This window comes from Beta vulgaris, chromosome 3 (assembly GCF_026745355.1).
Source record: "Beta vulgaris subsp. vulgaris cultivar EL10 chromosome 3, EL10.2, whole genome shotgun sequence".
Lineage (NCBI taxonomy): Eukaryota > Viridiplantae > Streptophyta > Magnoliopsida > Caryophyllales > Amaranthaceae > Beta > Beta vulgaris.
In genome coordinates, this window is record NC_079204.1 from 620,768 (window position 1) to 638,817 (window position 18,050).

The following is an 18,050-nucleotide window of genomic DNA, read 5'->3' on the forward strand; positions in this document are numbered from 1 at the left end:
ATCTATATTTTTGTTCCAACCCCGAGAACAGTCTTCTGACTGGCTTTTCCTGGTTCGTGTTTTGGGTCCAAACTCCAAAGCATGGAATTAAGACATTTATCAATATTTCAGCACCAAATATTGTCAAAATTCTCTCATATGCATGAGTATAACAATCTTACTGAAATCAAAGAGATATGATGTGCAAGCATTACAGCATTACACAAGAGCCCGTCGATATTGGAATATGGAAACAATCATAAAAATTGGCATGCCACTGCATCAATATGAAATGCATGGATTGCGAATTGCAACCTAATTCTTCACCATCATGAAACCAAGAACGAAATAGCAGAGAAATGTAGTACTAGTAAGAGCCTTGGGCAAATTCGACTTTGAAAACTGTGGTTTATGATAGTTTGATTTTAAATCTGTGGTCTATGTTTGATTCTTTCTTTTCGGGGAAGGGGGGTTTACCTATCAGGAAATCCGGACTCCAGAAATCCCTGTGTGTTCCTAGAGAAATTTTCTACTACAAGAACTCATGTACAATATGAGGAGGTAAGGGGACACCTATCTGAAGGGTTCAACAGGAGCAGTTTCTTCGAGAAAAGCAGCAGCCTTAAAACATTCAGCAGCTTCAGCCATCGATGCACCTTCAGGTTCAGATCTATGGATCAGCCCAAGAGTGTGCCATGCAGAATAATTAGTCCTGTCAAGACGAATTGCTTGTCTGATGAAGCTTCTGGCAATTGGCCGTGATTCATCTCCGAGCTGCACAAGAATTTTAGCCATGGCAATCAAGCTCGGGACATGGTTGGGATCCTTGTCCAGCGCCTCCCAGAAGGACTTCTGAGATTCTTTTTCGAGACCCTTTGCTTGATAAAGTAAACCTTATTCACAAGATATTACGAACACAAGCATCAGTGGTAGTAACAAAATGGATCACAAGACTGAAAGAGGAGTAAAAAAGACATGTATATTGGTAAAAATTCATAGTTGAATTGTATTACCTTTGTATTATATTTTATTAAATGTCATTGTTAGTTTGAGAACAAATTCTACATCCTCCATTCTAAAGTAAATGAAACATTTAACATTTTAGGTCGCTGCAAAATTAATGAAACATTTCTCTATTTGGCATTTACTTCTCTCTCTCCCTCTTCATCACATGGCCACACGGGTCTCCCTTTTCATTTCTCTTCATCTCTCTCCTCTCCTTAATCCATGTGCCTTCCCCTACGTTTTCATTTATTTTAGAACGGAAGAAGTATATAAGATAGTTTGCCAGCAGCCAAGCATGAGATGGGAAATCGCATGGCATGGCCTATCAGCAAGACAGCAACAGCTGACTCTAAAATCCCAACTCTATAATTTACGGTTTTTATATGTAAAACAAAGAATACAGGAAAACAAAAAGGAAGCCAAAGTCATTATATGCTAGTTGGTCGGTTTACCAAGCAGAAAATAAAAGGATCACAAGCTATCTAATGGTATATAAGTTACCTGTCACCCAAATTATATAGAGCAAGCATTTGACAAGTCATACTTTGAGAAACTGATTTCCAGAATCGCATCCATAGAGTAGACAAAAGAACTTGAAATATTGATATATAACAAGTCATGTTATGAGGTGCTTGTCTCCTAATCCTACTATCCTACTAGAATAGGTATGTACACATTAGCTATCAAAACTTGAATCAATTTCTCAATTCTATCAAAATATCAATGTTGGCCAGTAAGAGATGTGAGGGATTTGACTATAACATCATTTACCTCTGGAATGACATCTAGAAGCAGAATCAGGACATAGAGCCTCTGATTTTGAAAGGCAGGCCTCAGCATCTTGCCACTGTGATAGACTTGTATATATGTTGGCAAGGTCATGCCATGTCTCCATCTCCAATATTTTATCTCGATCCTTCCTCTGTCATCAGAATTGCAATGTAAAATTATCCTGCTATATAGCTTACGATAGCAGACAGTACCAGAAAATTCAAATCTTTGGTTTATCTATCAATCAGCGAGTTAAAAACTAAACAAGAAGCTAAACTAAGAGCATGGGAAAAATTGTCACTTGCAGTGATATACTTTCATTAGAAAATTTGGTACAACAGATATTTGCAAGTTCTTGCACTGATCAACATCATTTTGAATTTGATCATATGTGATACTTCCTTTGTTTCCTTTCAAGTGCTATCAAACTGCAAATACGAGTGACAGGGTTCTTAGATGTTAAATTTTTTCAAAAAAAAGTTAAAAATTACTTTACCTTGTCAATCATATTCTCCCAATACTGCATGCCAAGCAACTTGGAAGCACTTGAAAAGCACAGAGGAAGTATATACCAGGCTATAGCGTACTTCTATACTTGATAGAAAGTTAGGTTCTAAGTAATATGAAGAAAAGTTTAAATTACTTAAACCATGACTAGGAATTTGTGGATGATATAAAGTGTTAGCAAATCAATTTGGAGTAGGCTACAATAGTAAGGAGGACAATAACTAGGAGATGGGGTAAAACCAAAAAAAAAAAAAAAAAAAATGTACCTCTAAATGCCTTTTCCCAAAGCCATAGCTCTTCTTACGAACTTGAAGAACTGCAAGAAGATGGGTATATGTCTCTATTGCAGTTTTAGTTTTCCCCTGAGCAATATGAAGTTTAGCTCTAGTCCTTAGTAATTCAGCATGTTCCCACTTCCCAGTCTGTTCCATAGCAGCATTGACAATAGTTTCCGCATCAAGGTAACGCTTCTGAGCAGACAGTATTCGAGCCAGAAGAACCCACCCAGCAGTACTTGAACCAGCCTCAAGTTTCAGCAGTTTTTTTGCACATGAGAGTGCAGTATCCAACTTCCTCTGCTCAGCATTTTCTAGGGCAAGATGGTATATAGCGTTTGCGTCTGTTCCTTTCGTCAGTTTTTCAGTGGTTCCCAACAGGTCTAGCGCTTCAGATTGCATACGTACCCTCTTGGAATCAGAAATAACCAATCTAGATTGCGCTGAGGATAATATACCTAACAAGCAGGTAGCTTTACAAGCCAGTTCTTCGCATTCTCCTTCCAGGCTCTTGATCGCTTTATGAGAATAACTGATCCCTTCTTCAGAGTAATTTGTGTTTTCAGCACAGATTTTTGATGCAAGTAATAGCTCATGCGTGCAGCTCTGAATTTCTCGGTCCTGAAGAAGATTCCTCAGTAGGTTCAAACTAACCTGATCTTCACCTTCTCCATGATAACAAAGAGCTAGAGTGCTATATCTTTCTTTCCTGTCTATGATACCTTCAGGTAGTTCTTCTAATTGGCTGGCTAAGGTCCTGAAATCTCCTGACATAGATAGCGCAAAGGAAAGATGATCCATGATTAATGGGTCCCAATCGATCCTTCTCTGAAAAAATTGCTTCAGCACGAGCAACAAAAGAAGAATCGCCTCTTCTACATTGTTACTAGGGATATATGCTCCTTCCACTTGGAAACGGAGTGTTGGGGGACTTGCATCAATACCGCTGTACAAGAGATATACTGCAAATTCTTTCTCAATCCTTGCTCGAGTTCCCAGTTCAAGATTCCAACCATAGAGTAATGCATGTCGATATGATGAAATGGCTTTATGGGGAGCGCCAGCAAGTTTCCACAACTCAGGCAGCAATTCAACTGCTTTATTCAGTGTCTCCTGCATTTTCCAGTTGGTGGAAAACCTTCCATTCAAACCCTCTGGTATTGCAGATTCAACAGTGTCCACAATCACCTGGCATGATTGAGCAGCTTCTGCAGAAAGATTCAGATTATTTAAAAAAAAAAAGCCTTTACGCAAATTCTACTATTATGAGCAAATGGCTCCATCAAATTATGCAATGAGGAAAGCCCCAGAAGCTCATTATGCTATGTAAGTCATGAAGAGTGTAAGCGAACAAAGCATAATGAAATTATCTGATGCTTAACCATATTCCGAAAAGCAAATTCTGCAACAAGAAGAGCTCCACATTTTACTCAGATGCATGTGGATGGAGATCAACAGTGTAAAAGCCTAAAATGCACGCATACCTCACTAGTTTACAGTGACAGGAATATGAATACATAGGTGATAATCTTAAGCTAATTATGAATTTCTTGGTCCAAGTTCCACACTGCTCAGCGAAACTATAATCAAAAGGACCACAGGAGTATTCAAGTATTTCAGAAATATTTGGTTCATGCTATCTGATATTGTCATGGTTTAAGATGATTTTATTAGTAAGATATGAAATTAAGTATTAATTGGATATAAACTCAATTCATTATGCATACCAAAAGAGAAGCCGCCAAAGAAAACATTTGCACACACAATCACTTTGTCGCTGAATCGGCTAACACCGGATGAATGAAGCGAGTTGTGACCCAATGCGACATAATTAAATTCTAAAAAATGACATTAATGGGTTTTATAACCTCATTTGGATATTTTAGTTTAAGAATTATTTTTTCAACATTATGACCAAATCTATCACATAATACAAGTGTCCCTACATTGGGTGAATGAATAATTTATTTAAAATCACATCACATCAACCACATAAATAAATAGTAAAATATATTTGGTCAACTTTGACAAAAGAACAGATGCAACACAGTGAAAATACATTTTAACACGGCGAGTCATCATTATGTAACAGGAAAATGCGGTGAGAATGACGTAATTTTCACCGCGGTTCACAGTTAATGAGGTTTCACGGAACAACAACTTGAAAAAATCTGTTACAACTTAATTATTCTGTAATAGAACAACTGAGTTAAAATTCCATTGCAAGCAACTCCTCTCTACTCCAACTTCACTGCCTAGCATATGAACAAACTCCTTTGTTATTTAAGGCATCAACCTCTATAATTTAGGATGCATCCTAGGTTCCACCTTACCCTCATGCTTTTACATACATATAACCCTCCACCTTACACAAATAACCCGCTGAGTTAATCCTACAATATCTTTAATTATCCTAACGCAAGTACCTCTATCTAAGCAATGTAACATCTAGTTGCCTGACAAGCCAAAAATCCAAATGGATTTCCAATCTTGAACTGTACAAGCCTGAACAACCACTTTCACCCTAATGTCCTGAAAACCAATTAGACAAAAGAATCCAAAGAAGAAAGTATAACTCTGAAACAATTTGTTCACCATTTATGACAACCAAACAGGCAGAGGGACAAAAAAAGTGTGCCATGACAGATAAGTCTTACAACTGAGATATGATCATCTCCATCACAGACAGTCTAGCATGCATAGTCCAAAATCATAATCATAAGTATGAAACATGAAAAGCAAAGAAATCAAAAGAATACCTTCAGATCTTCCAAGAGTTTGCAATGACTTTGCTTTGAGAAAAATTGCTTCAAAAAGTAGATTAACAGCATGCATTGACATGGGTAGCACTGCACCACTCTGTGGATCGAGTCGTTGTGGCTCAGATCTTCTGGCTAACGAAACTTTAATATTAGGTGCAACTGCATCAATGTCAATGCCTTCGAAGACACGGAACGCAGCTTCTATGTTTCCCTTCTGGTACTCAAGCCTTCCTAACAATGCTCTGGCTTCCTGTACATTGTAGCAGCACTCATAAGATCTTGCAGAGATATTCTGCTTTTCAATCTTTCCTTTACAGCAAACTGTAGTTGATAATAGTTTCATTTCCTCTCCACAAAAGATACAACATGTTTCTCTCTTTGTATAAAGGCTACTCATTTCGAACAGTTAAAACTTAAATTAGGTAATAAAACAGACAAGAAAACTCCTGCACTGACTGTAAATAACCTTATACTTCAGATTCCTAATTGGCTTGGGAGGATATGCATAGAGATGAGCTTTTTTTACCTTTCTTCCAAGATCAAAATATCCTCCTTTTTTGATATTTATAGACCTCATCATAAAGAAAGTAGAAAGTCGCTTGGCAGGAGGACGAAGGAGTGTGAACCCAATATTGACAGGGACCAATTAGTACCAGATCCTATCTCTCAAGTTGGTTCTGCAGCAACCCAGCTAAGGCTCATTCAATAGAAGGATATTGTTTTCGATGTAAGCATCTGGCAGATTTCTTTCTAAACTTATATACATGGCAACATAGCCTAGCATATCGCAAAATCACAATCATACACACTAGGAACCAAATTTTTTATCTATCGAATAACTCTCTTTTATTTATTACACACCCTTTTTTTCTAATAAGCTTCTCAGAAGAAAGAACGATGTCGTGGCATAAGCATGACAAATAACTATGTTTTACACCATAAGTCCTGACTCCTGTGTTATCACCGCAATTTAACTGTACAGGAGTGCTACTTTTGGTGCACATGAGCAAGGAGAAAGGGAGACAGGGAGATGGTTGGATATTTTGATACAAGATAGTGTCCAATAAGATGACCGAAGTAATGAAGCAATGGCTTTCTTACCTCTAAATTCTCACTACACAAGACTTATACTCTAGTAAATTAAAGCGGTGTAATTGTAAAGAGAGGAGAAAGAGAAAGGAAGTGACAATACTTATCTTAGCAACTGATTTTGGCTGCAGCTGGGTGCATGAACAGGAAGCACCTTAGCAGCAACTCAATATGCCATGTCAAGGAGGTTAGAAGGAGGGAAGTGGATGGATTAGGATATCCAGGACTAAATGGTAATTAATAATGTGGCTTTACAATTCTTCCTCAAATGACAAGAGTGTCCCACTTTCACTAAACCGATTCCAAGGATGTTTCCATGAGTTTGCCTAGGTATAGTGTTCATTTTGAATTGAATAGTCCTGGCTGGTTGATTTGCCTTCGAACTCATTTATTTCTTTCCAAGGTGATATTGGAATCTCAAAAGCACTCAGAATTCTTACACAAGGGCTTAACATTAAAGATTGTTTAACAAAGAGGCGAATTCGAAAGGAGGGCAACAAATTACGACTCGGCGACTGAACCTTGATATACCCCCAAAACAAACAATACGTTACCACCGGATTTATTGTCATTTCGGCTTCATCTAAAAGTAATGAAATACAGAATGGATATAGTGGGTGATATTAATCAATTGAAAGTAACTGTATTTATTAGATCAATTTTGATTGGCTCTAATTACGATCTGTCCACTGCTTCCTACAGTCATTGTGGAATTGAACACATAGAAAGCACACCTAACCTAAAATTTATTCTGACAATGGGCTTTTTATGGCAATTACCACATTAGGATTTCTACGGAATAGAGACATATCTAAAAGTATAACCTCTTCTCGTACAATGCTACAACCTATAATTGGAAAAGAAATTTAGCTCACTTCTCCCTCTCAAAGATCATTCAAACTGTCATCAAGCTTATCTTATCTATTCACTGTTGAATACAGTTGCTTGCAAAAATAACACTGCTGCAGCCGGAAACCTCATAAAACACCATTGAGCTGAATATATAATCATCGAAAGATCCCTTTGATCAAGCTGCATTTGCTAACTCCCTAAATACAATATGCACCAAATTAAAAGACCATCTTTTATTGGTAGCAGCAATACTACGTGCATAAAAGGAACTTCCCAGCCAGTCTAGCAATCTCAGATAGCACTCCAGAAAAGCAACGCCTAAAATATACAAGTTGAACAGAAGCGTGTCAAAACAGCCATCTGCATTTAGTTATGGTGTTCTTACAAATTTAACCTATATGTACTTTTATCACAACAACTTTAGCAAGAACACATGTTCGGTGACAAACTGCAATATGTGGCCCTCAAACAAGATAAAGAACAGGAGAGATATGATTCTATACTTCTTCTGAGGATAGCTTACGTTGAAGTCAGTTGGATCCGCACCTTTTGTTATTTCCCTATCAAAATCATACTAGGGTCCAAAACTATTTGTTCTATTATGGTCTCCGGAAGACATTTAGCTGAAGTTTGAAAGGAAGGGAACTCTCGTAATAGCTATAGCCACATGATAAACAGCTTACTACCATTAGTATTTTCTTTTTCTTCTTTTATTCCTAGGGTAAGGGGCAAGGAGAAGAAAAAGAGTCAAGTTAACAATGGGAAAATTTTCTACTTGTATATGAAGGCACAGATGCGACAAATAAGAAATTCAGGGATTGAAAATAGCAAGCCACAAAGCTCATTAGTTGTCTAAAATGTTGATAATCAAGGCTAATAAGCATTCCAAAGATCAGTCTTCAGTGCCTATAAAGCTGAGATAACAGATATTTCAGACCATTTTAATTATTACCGTTGGCTCGATACAGTTTGCCTTTTAAACAGTGATTTATAGATAAAACTAAGCAGTGCTCTACCTTCTGCCTAGATCCTTCTCACTAATCACTATGAAATTTTGCATATAAATATCCACATCTGCAAGATTTGTTTCAGATAGAAAATCCTGATCATCAATCCCCATCTGGAAACATAAGTTTATATTGAAAAACCTACAGCATCTCTAGGTTGAATGACATGAGAAAATATGAAAAATCGTACACTGGTACTAATTATAACAAACTCCCTCTTACTTGGAAAATTGTTGTACCGACCAAACTTCAATATTTCACGCACACTTAAGAAAGATATAAGCTAAGCAATGCATGATCATCGAGCATAGCCTCTTACGTATTGTCTTTCCACAAAATATTTACTATAATAAATAACACAGTACGTAAAAGGGGATTGATTAGCCAAACCTCATAATTCAAGTAACCACTTTCACGAAGAGATGTTTCAGCTTCTTCAATGGTGCTCGTGTTTGTCTTTGGTTCAGCCTCACCAGCACGCCCTGAATAACTAGCTGAATAATCCCGCGTAGCTAAGGATGACTCTGATGATTCAACTGCTTCATCTGCTCTCACTTGTTTCCCTAAGAAAATGCACTTCATCATCTTCTTCAATCTGCCTCTACTTCCGAGACCCTGGTTCTTCCTCCAAGGTTTAGCTTTCATATTACAAACAGATACTTTTTTTTCAAACCGAATACACATAACACCAAATGTCAGAGAAAATCTTTGAAAAAAACTAGTAATTCAGTCCTTCAAGGATACATACTACACATAACAGCATCAGCATATTTTAAGTTTTTAACGCTTGACCAGCCTCATGACAGAATACCAAGCTTATATATACAAGATGTTAAAAAAAATGTACCCACATAAACAGATAAAACACCAAAATGTCTACAATTTCCAAGAACTGGGCAAATATTCTTCACAAATGGAGTGCAAATCCCAAAACCCTGATCCTAGTTTTCCCAAAAGAAATTCATCCCTAAATCTCATTTCTCAAACCATGAAAATTTAACACAATGAAACAATCTTCAAGTTCTTCAATGATCAATTAAACCCAAAACCCTGACCCAAAATTCTCCTTTTCAAATTAAAAATAAAAAATAAATGGTAAAAATTAAGGCATCAAATAAATTCTATCTAACATGAATAATCATTTCTTAAAGATAAAAAAAAGCACCAATTAACCACAATTAGATAAAAATTTAAAAGCATCAAATAGTTAGATAATGACCCTTAAACAATATTAAACAACAGCCATTAAAGCAAACAGTGAACACCAAAAGAAGTTATCAAAAATCAAAATCATAATCATAAAGGTAAAAAGGAAAAGAAAGGGATACCTGTTGATTGAGAAAAAGCACAGAAAAACCCCACAAAATGTCAAATACAGAACCCATTTTATTGTATTTCTGCAGGACAAAAAGCTCACAAAATTTGTGAAAATGGTAAGAATCCAAAGACCCACCAACCAATTTCCCTCTTTTCACTCTTCCTTTTCTGTACATGTAAAAAATTGTTGCTTTATGCTGTAAAAGGAAGTAATTTTAAAGCAAGATCATAAAAGGGTAGATTTTGAGATTAAAACTACAAAATTAATCTTAAAAAAGTTTAATTCAGGTGTGAATATGAGACTGAAAATGATAAATTTTTAGAGCTTGGTTTTTATTGTTATAATAACAGGTAATTTAATCCTAAACAAAGTTTAAATCAGGGTTTTTCAGGTGTGAATATGAGAATGAAAATCATAAATTTTTGCATAAATTTTTACAAGAAATTCTTGATTTTTAGAGTATGGTTTTTAATGGTATAATATAACATTATAACAGGTAAGAAGAGACTGGTTTGTTTATAAGCATTAGAAGAAGAATGTCGCTTTTTGGGACCCACTTTCTTCTTCTTGGACTCCATGGTCAACTGCGTGCTAATTGACAATCATTTGTTTAATTTTTTGTATTATTTTTCATTATTATTACATTATATGAGGAGAATTATATTAGTAGTACTTAATTACAGAAATTGATGTTTAATTGATGGTTTTGGCAAATTCTTGCTCTACTAAGCTGTCTCTGTTTGACAAACAGAATTTTTAGCCGTTTTCAACAATGTTTACATCATTATCAGATGTTTAAGTTTAGTTGATAGTGTTAGAATTAGAATGATTAAGATGATAATTTGTAAAATGTTGTTACTTTTGGAGGCCAAGACATGAATAACTATTCCAACGTTGTCATGATACTCATGAGTCATGATAATATAATTCTCATAAATCATTGATCATTATACTCATATATATTTTGGCCTTGAATTAGCTAGTATACAGTTTTAAATTATCCGTTGATGGTAGTAGTCATTTTCTTTTTATTATGACTTTAATTGACAAAATGGTAAAAAAAAAAAAGTGGGTTAGGTTAAGTCACTTTATAAGCTTAGACATTGCCTTATTCAGGAAAGAAAATACTTAGCAAGTACTTTTAGTAATACTTCGAAAAGTAATTTTTGACTCTTATAGTAAAACTTGTTCTTACTTGAATCGAGAATTAATTCAAGTACGAACTTGCTGAGTTTGGAATGATCAATGCAAATGGTATTGGATCTAATCTAGAGTTGAGATCCTCTCCGTCTCCTAAAAAAATCAGACGGTCTATTTCCTAAATCAATGGTTAGAAATGTTTGGCAAAGGAAAATTTACTAGTTTAATTAGGATGAAAAGAAATGGAAAGATTCTAACACTCTAATATATACTTACGTGTCTAGGACAAAACCTCTTATATATTTTTTTTTTGCAAATTTTTCTTGAATCTACCACACTCTTTCAAAATCTCACTATATTATTTTTCAGTTAGTCTTGTAAGAGACCACTTACTTTTAGTTTAAAACTAGACATGGCCCAAGCCCAATAATAGAAGAGAACATGCCACATATTCTAATATAGTGACTAGTTTAATCTATTTAGGAATCAGTTTAATCTATTTCGTGATCAAATTAATCTATTTAATAATGATATTCTCTAACCCATTCAGTGACTACTTTAATCCGCTTGGTAAAACTAGCGAGTTATTTTTTGAAACTGTTTGTTGTAGTTCGATAATTAAGAAAATAAAAGAATGAGAAGAGAAGGGATGACAATAATAGTGTTGGGTTAGAATGAAATGAAATGAGCTTGTTACAAAAATTCAGTTTTCAATTATCTAATTTTATGTTAAAATTAGTCCGCCTTTCTTAATAATTTGGGATTATTTTTTCAATAGTTATCTCTTGTAAGAATGAAATTTGTTTCTAACAACTAGAGATTCAACCTATCAGAAATAATAAACGAGTAGTTGGTTGGGTTATGTACAAGCGTGAGGCAATAATTTTGGCCTCGAAAGAAGTTAATGAGAGGTTGGTGAAATGATTAGTGTTTAGTACATGGACATTCATTTATAGTGATAGAATTATGTCAATTTATTCATCGTCCGTGACAAAATTGCATCATCCATTCATCCTTCTTCGCATTGTCGTACTCGAGTCTATTGTCAATTGTGTAATATGTGCAATTTGTGCTTGCTAGCTCTGGCTACTTTGGCTATGTTCAGTTCACCTTATTTTTGCTTATTTCAGATCTAATCAAATCAGATCAGAAAAAATAAGTTCAGATCAGATCAGTTCAGATCATGCTTATATTTAAAAATCATTATATCTTTCATTACATATTAGTAAAAATTATAATAATTGAATATTAATAAAGTACTCATTAAGACGAATCAAACAAGACCCCACATGAATATATTTTTTCTTATATATTGAGAAAAATCTAAAAGATAAGATCTTGTAATCAGAGAAAATAAGTTCAGATCAGATCAGATAAGTTCAGATCAGATAAGTTCAGTTGAACTAAACATAGCGTTTGTCTCTTCCTTCTATAGCTAGTAACAAGTTTCATAAAAACCTTTTTCTGTCTATCAACTATAAACCACAATCTAACTAACAACTCGACAAGGACAATTGTCAATTGGACAAACAATACATTTTTCAACTTGTTTGGACATCTACTCTCATCTCTATATTCGTTATTTTTCCATCCTCACTTATTAGTATTATACGAGCAGCAGGTATCGCTTAGTGGTATGGGCAATTTAACATCATCTCCGATCCCATAAGTTAAGGGATCGAATCTCACCCCTTGCAAGGAGGGATTCTCGGCGAATTTCCCCACTTTCTTGCAAATGACTTCATCTTACCTTTTTTTTAAAAAAAAAAAAAACTTGTTAATAATATACTGTTTCATTTTAAATATAACAAAGGGATATTATTTATAAGATATAATATACTCATTTGTTGCATTTAAAACGAAACGAAGAAAGTAATTGATTTTAATGTTCATGCGATACATCAGATTAGATAATTATACTATAGTTGTTCTTAATTAATTAATTTGTATGATTTTTTTGGTTAATTTAAAAAATATTATCTTATTATCTTAAAAAACAAATTATACCTCACTCAACTCACTCAATCCAGGTAATGTACTAATGTACTGTGTAATTCCCCTCTATTAATTATTTCTCTCTCACACACTCCCTCTTCATGTGAGGCCCTTAATTTCATAATTATTCTCTCACTTTTTATCAATTTTTTTTTCCTCCTTGCTTTTATTTTATCTATTCAAATCCACCCATTTGTTTTTAATGTAAATTTAGACATGGAGGGAATATTTTGTTGTAATATAGTTTTATAAAGATGAATTTTGTCTTGCAAATTCAAATACACGGTTTTTCTACTTGTAACAAACTACTATACTTATTTTCCTATTTCTCTGAAACTCTTGTACACATGCTTAATTTTTCTATTTTCTCAAACTCTTATTGTTAGAGTAATATTAGGAGATATAGTTTAACGTTGATTTGTTTCCTAATATTAAGGGTTTCCCTATTAACTCTTGTATATATATATTCTGATGGATTAATGAGAAAGGTAAGCTTGACCTAATTATATCATGGTATCAAGAGCCTCCAAAATTTGCAAACCCCTTTAAACTTACCACCGTCGCACCATGGCCGGCGACGACGCCGCCCAGCCAGCCGCCGGTTCTACAAAAATAGCCATAAATTCACCTTTTTTTCTCGGTCCACAGGATAGACCAGGAGATTTTATCACTCCCGTTCGTCTCAAGTCCACAAATTTTGATGCATGGGCTCGTGCCATTCGAGTCGCTTTATGCTCACGCCGTAAGTTCGGCTTTCTTGACGGCTCTATCACCGTTCCTAAACCGCCATGTACAGAGGATGATTGGAATACAATACACTACATGCTTGTTTCTTGGATCACCAATACCATTGATCCGGAGGTAAGTTCGACTCTTTCGTATTATGATAATGCCAAAACCTTATGGGATGATTTACATGAACGTTATTCGGTGGTTAATGGTACTCGTATTCATCAAATAAAAGCCGACATTATTCGGTGTGAACAACCGAAAACTATGCCTGTGGCCACTTATTTTGGCAAACTCAAACTCGTACTAAGAAATATCCAAACAATCCGTATGCATTGCACCTTCCTTACAAGTGTCCTAGTCCTCAAACTTTGCTAATCATACTCCAGATACATTCTCATTACCTGAAATTATCAAAAATAAGAAAACGTACCGGATAGGAGTAGAATAACATACATAACTTATGAATATATATGATGCAATAATTAGCCTAAATATGAATCTAAATGCTCTAAACTGCAACCTAAATGCACCTAAAACTATATATAAATATGATACATCACATATGTACTATTTTATTAAATTAATTAACATTTGATAATTTACCTTCAACCTTTGTCATAAATGTGAATCATTATAGGTGGGTAACTATTATTTATGGAAAGATTATGAAAGAAATTTGAGATGATTTATAGATCATATTTATAAACAGGTAAAAATTTCAGTAATAGAGGTGCTTATATCTCTTGGCCAAAGGTGTGCATCCCTAAACAAGCTGGTGGTTTGGGGATTAGGGAAGTAGTGAAGTGGAATGTTGTTGCAATGGGGAGATACACTTGAGTTATAGCTGCAAAAAAGGATAATCTTTGGATTAGGTGGATCAATGAGTTATACATCAAAGGGAGTAATAGGTGGGACTATAAACCACCTCGATGGAGTAGCTGATATTGGGAAAAAGTCTGTGAAGTAGAGAAATAGTTAAAAGACAGTGATCAAATGACTCAGATGGAGCTTTACTCTGTGATGCATGTGTTTGTACACAAAACTAGTGGGGAGCATGATAAGATTTTTTGGGATAAGTATGTGTGGAATAGAATCTCTATTCCAAAACATAGGATCATTGTGTGGTTAGTCATGAATAATAGACTTCAAACAGTTGAAAGATTGAGCAGATTTGGGATGAGTGACAGTTCAGATTGTCTGATCTGTGTTACTTCAATACTTGTGTTTTGTAGAAGATGAAAAGCTGGTTAGTGTGGGTTAACAATCAGTTTTCGGGGATGAATCGAATCTATAAAAATTCACCTATCCTAATAACAAAAAAACCTGACTTGAATGATCCTGTATTAAGGGCACTCATAGTTGGTGATGCTGCGCATGCGGCCATTTTTATGGTAAGAGACTATGATCCAACTACTCGATACAACGACCTATTAGATTGTATTCTTAGAGTGCAGGGACTCCTTCAATGGATAGCTAGAAATAGAAAAGAAAGTTCCATAGACAGGTTATGGCTGTTGTAGTGGCAACTATATATGGTTTACCATATCTGGTGTACAAGAAACAATGCTTATTGGAATCAAAAAGTTATTGATATATGTAAATACTTTAGTTTACAGGATTCAAAAGAATGTTATTGATACATGTTATGATAATAGCTTGTAAAGATAAGGAGTGGTTAAAGAGTTTAGCTACTGAGTTTTGTAGCGCTAGATATTTTGGTGTCTTTATTGTAAGGGGGTCTAAAACTTAGTTGGTTTGTCCTCACCTAGACAACATGTCTTTAGGTTGTAAATGATTTTGATTGAGCAATACAAGTTTTCTAATTATTTAGCAAAAAAAAATTGTTATCTATGGATGTAGTAATAATATATGCATTCTTAAGTTTTTTTTTTTTTTTTTTTTGAAAGGATGCATTCTTAAGTCTTAAAAGATGGATTTGAAGTATCAATGTCCTATCACGAATTTAATTTTTTTTATAAGTAATGTGTGAGATGTGAATAAATGAGATCTCTATTATTGGCGCAGGGTGAAGGAGGTCAAGATAGATGAAGATATGAGATGATGATTGATGATGAATTATATTGTGCATGCATTATGCTTATGGTGCCAGGGAGTTCTGCGAGAATAGGTTGTTTGATGATGAGTATATGTTTCAGATAATTGTATGGAGGATGAAGGTGTGATAGACCGTGAGTTACTTTTGTACCGTGGAGAATAGTGCAATATTCACGAAACAGAATAGTTTGTTTCATTCAATCTGCATGAAATAGGGTAAATTGTTTCATAAGAATTACACGAAGAAATTGCATAATTACGGGAAAAAAATCTGAACGACTTACATCACATTGAAATTCGTTTAGGTCAAAATTATCATCCATTGAGTATCAGGTTAAAATTTGTGAATTAGTTTTTCTATAAGTTTTTTCTCTAACTGTATAAAGGAGAAGGAGAGAATATTTTAAGAGAGAGAAGTGTTTTTTTAGAAAGAAAATGATAATGAGGATATTTAGGTATATATTTTACTGGTTGCGTTAGTAAAGTAGGATTGTACTTTGCGTTACTGTTAAACATTGTTATGCCTACAAAACTATCTATAGTGAACAAATTGATTATTTTGCATTACAAATTTTGGGATCAACAACTAAATATAATAAAAATGACAATACGAATTAACTGACATAATAATAAATTATATATATGATCAATACAATTATAATTGCTATTTAAAAGTAAAAAACAAGTTTATCTTGGATACAAGACTAACAATTTCAAATTCAACAAAACATGCTAAAACATAATGACAAATAAGAAATACATATAACTTGACTCTGGCATCAATATCGCCAATTTGGCTCCCATGCATGGATGTTGTACTAGCTAGCCCCATGCATGATAGCCTTTTTGTTCTTCTCGTGTAAAAATTAAAAAGTGTAAAAAAACAAAGGTTGCATCTTAGTGATGCCCACCCCCAAAGCCTCCACCAAAACCACCACCTCCACCGCCTCCACCTCCAAAACCACCCCCTCCACCGCCTCCACCTCCAAAACCACCACCACCACCTTTCCCGAATCCTCCTCCAAATCCACCACCTTTCCCGAATCCTCCTCCAATGCCACCACCCTTTCCGAATCCTCCACCGAAACCACCACCTTTCCCGAAGCCACCACCAATACCACCACCCTTCCCGAAACCGCCACCAATACCACCACCCTTTCCGAAGCCACCACCAATACCACCACCTTTACCGATGCCACCACCAAAGCCCCCACCCTTACCAATTCCACCTCCGATACCTCCACCCTTTCCGAAGCCAACTCCACCACCTAGACCTCCGCCTTTGCCAATTCCTCCTCCAAACCCTCCACCTTTCCCGATTCCACCCCCAATACCACCTCCTTTACCAATTCCACCACCAAATCCACCTCCTTTGCCAATTCCACCTCCAAATCCACCCCCTTTTCCAATTCCTCCACCAACACCACCACCTTTCCCATACCCACCTCCAACACCACCACCAAGTCCTCCACCTTTACCAATACCACCACCAAATCCGCCTCCCTTTCCAATTCCACCACCGATGCCGCCACCTTTACCGATTCCACCACCGATGCCGCCACCTTTACCGATTCCACCACCAATGCCGCCACCAACACCATGACCACCGCCAAAGCCTCCACCAACGCCTCCGCCGACGCCATGACCACCACCAATACCTCCACCGACACCATGACCACCACCAATACCTCCGCCGACACCATGACCCCCACCTAAACCACCACCGCCACCGATTCCATGGCCACCACCGATTCCTCCACCAATGCCGTGACCACCACCTAAACCACCGCCGCCACCAATTCCATGGCCACCTCCAATGCCACCGCCGATGCCATGGCCACCACCAGCACCTCCACCAAAGCCACCCCCAGCACCACCTCCAAATCCTCCGCCACCACCAGCACCTCCCCCAAATCCTCCACCACCACCACCGCCTCCGCCACCACCACCCCCGCCACCAAACCCTCCACCGAATCCTCCACCTTTACCAAACAAAAACTTTTCATCTTCAGTACTCTTCTCTGTGGTCACCGCATATCTTGCACTGACGCTTGTTATGGCAATGTGAAAGCAAAGTAGAAACAACAAAGAAAGTCTCTTAGTGCCTCCCTTCATTTTGGAGATTGATTATGTCGTGAAAGTGGTGAAGAGTTTGTTTTTTGGTTGAGGAAACTTACTTACTTTGGGGGATTTATATAGTGGTTATTACTTCTAATAGGCATGCTGTACGTATTAATTTCTTTCACAACAACCAACTGCATGTTGTACGTATTATGGTTGATAATACACACCATAAAAAAAATACTAACATTTGTAAATCACTCATGGATTATATTCAAGAGCATTTATTACTTAGGAGTTGGGGTACCAGCTTCTTTACTGTACTAACTTTTCTGCGCAAGGATATGAAAGTCATAGCTAACTAGTAGTACATTTGATTGTTTCTGAATTTGATTGATAACCAATTTTTTTTAGACTGCTTATCCATACAGTGCATGTGAATTCAACGATTTTATTTCTAAGCAATTGCTTTTGGTGGAATCCTACGTTCAAAGCAGCGTCT

The 18,050-nt window shown here is 36.0% G+C and overlaps 2 protein-coding genes across 4 annotated transcripts; both read right to left on the bottom strand.

The window, feature by feature from the left end:
- Positions 1 to 267: 267 nt before the first annotated feature.
- On the bottom strand, positions 268 to 10,029 carry LOC104887900 (protein NPGR2). 3 transcript variants are annotated; one of them, XM_019248416.3, is made up of 6 exons: positions 9,576 to 10,029; positions 8,638 to 8,885; positions 5,297 to 5,549; positions 2,529 to 3,745; positions 1,756 to 1,906; positions 268 to 872 (listed from the first exon to the last, which is right to left on the bottom strand). In XM_019248416.3, exons 2-6 carry the CDS (start codon positions 8,830 to 8,832, stop codon positions 553 to 555), a joined length of 2,136 nt encoding a protein of 711 aa, XP_019103961.2. In that variant the 5' UTR covers positions 8,833 to 8,885; positions 9,576 to 10,029; the 3' UTR covers positions 268 to 552. The 3 variants fall into 3 exon arrangements, with proteins under 3 accessions (XP_019103961.2, XP_010670978.2, XP_010670977.2); XM_010672676.4 differs by having other exon boundaries at positions 8,638 to 8,906; XM_010672675.4 differs by lacking the exon at positions 9,576 to 10,029 and having other exon boundaries at positions 8,638 to 9,348.
- Positions 10,030 to 16,101: 6,072 nt separating this feature from the next.
- LOC104887901 (glycine-rich cell wall structural protein) lies at positions 16,102 to 17,667 on the bottom strand. Its single transcript, XM_010672677.4, has one exon. It carries the CDS (start codon positions 17,600 to 17,602, stop codon positions 16,385 to 16,387), a length of 1,218 nt encoding a protein of 405 aa, XP_010670979.1. The 5' UTR covers positions 17,603 to 17,667; the 3' UTR covers positions 16,102 to 16,384.
- Positions 17,668 to 18,050: the final 383 nt, after the last annotated feature.

Bases quoted from the DNA above. Each gene is read 5' to 3' on its own strand.
- LOC104887900 (XM_010672675.4), bottom strand. From the start codon at position 8,931: ATGTGTATTCGGTTTGAAAAAAAAGTATCTGTTTGTAATATGAAAGCT. The intron at 3,746-5,296 runs GTATTCTTTTGA...ATCTTTCTGCAG, and splicing joins AACTCTTGGAAGATCTGAAG to AAGCTGCTCAATCATGCCAG. The intron at 1,907-2,528 runs GTACATTTTTTT...TTCTGATGACAG, and splicing joins TTGGGAAAAGGCATTTAGAG to AGGAAGGATCGAGATAAAAT.
- LOC104887901 (XM_010672677.4), bottom strand. From the start codon at position 17,602: ATGAAGGGAGGCACTAAGAGACTTTCTTTGTTGTTTCTACTTTGCTTT.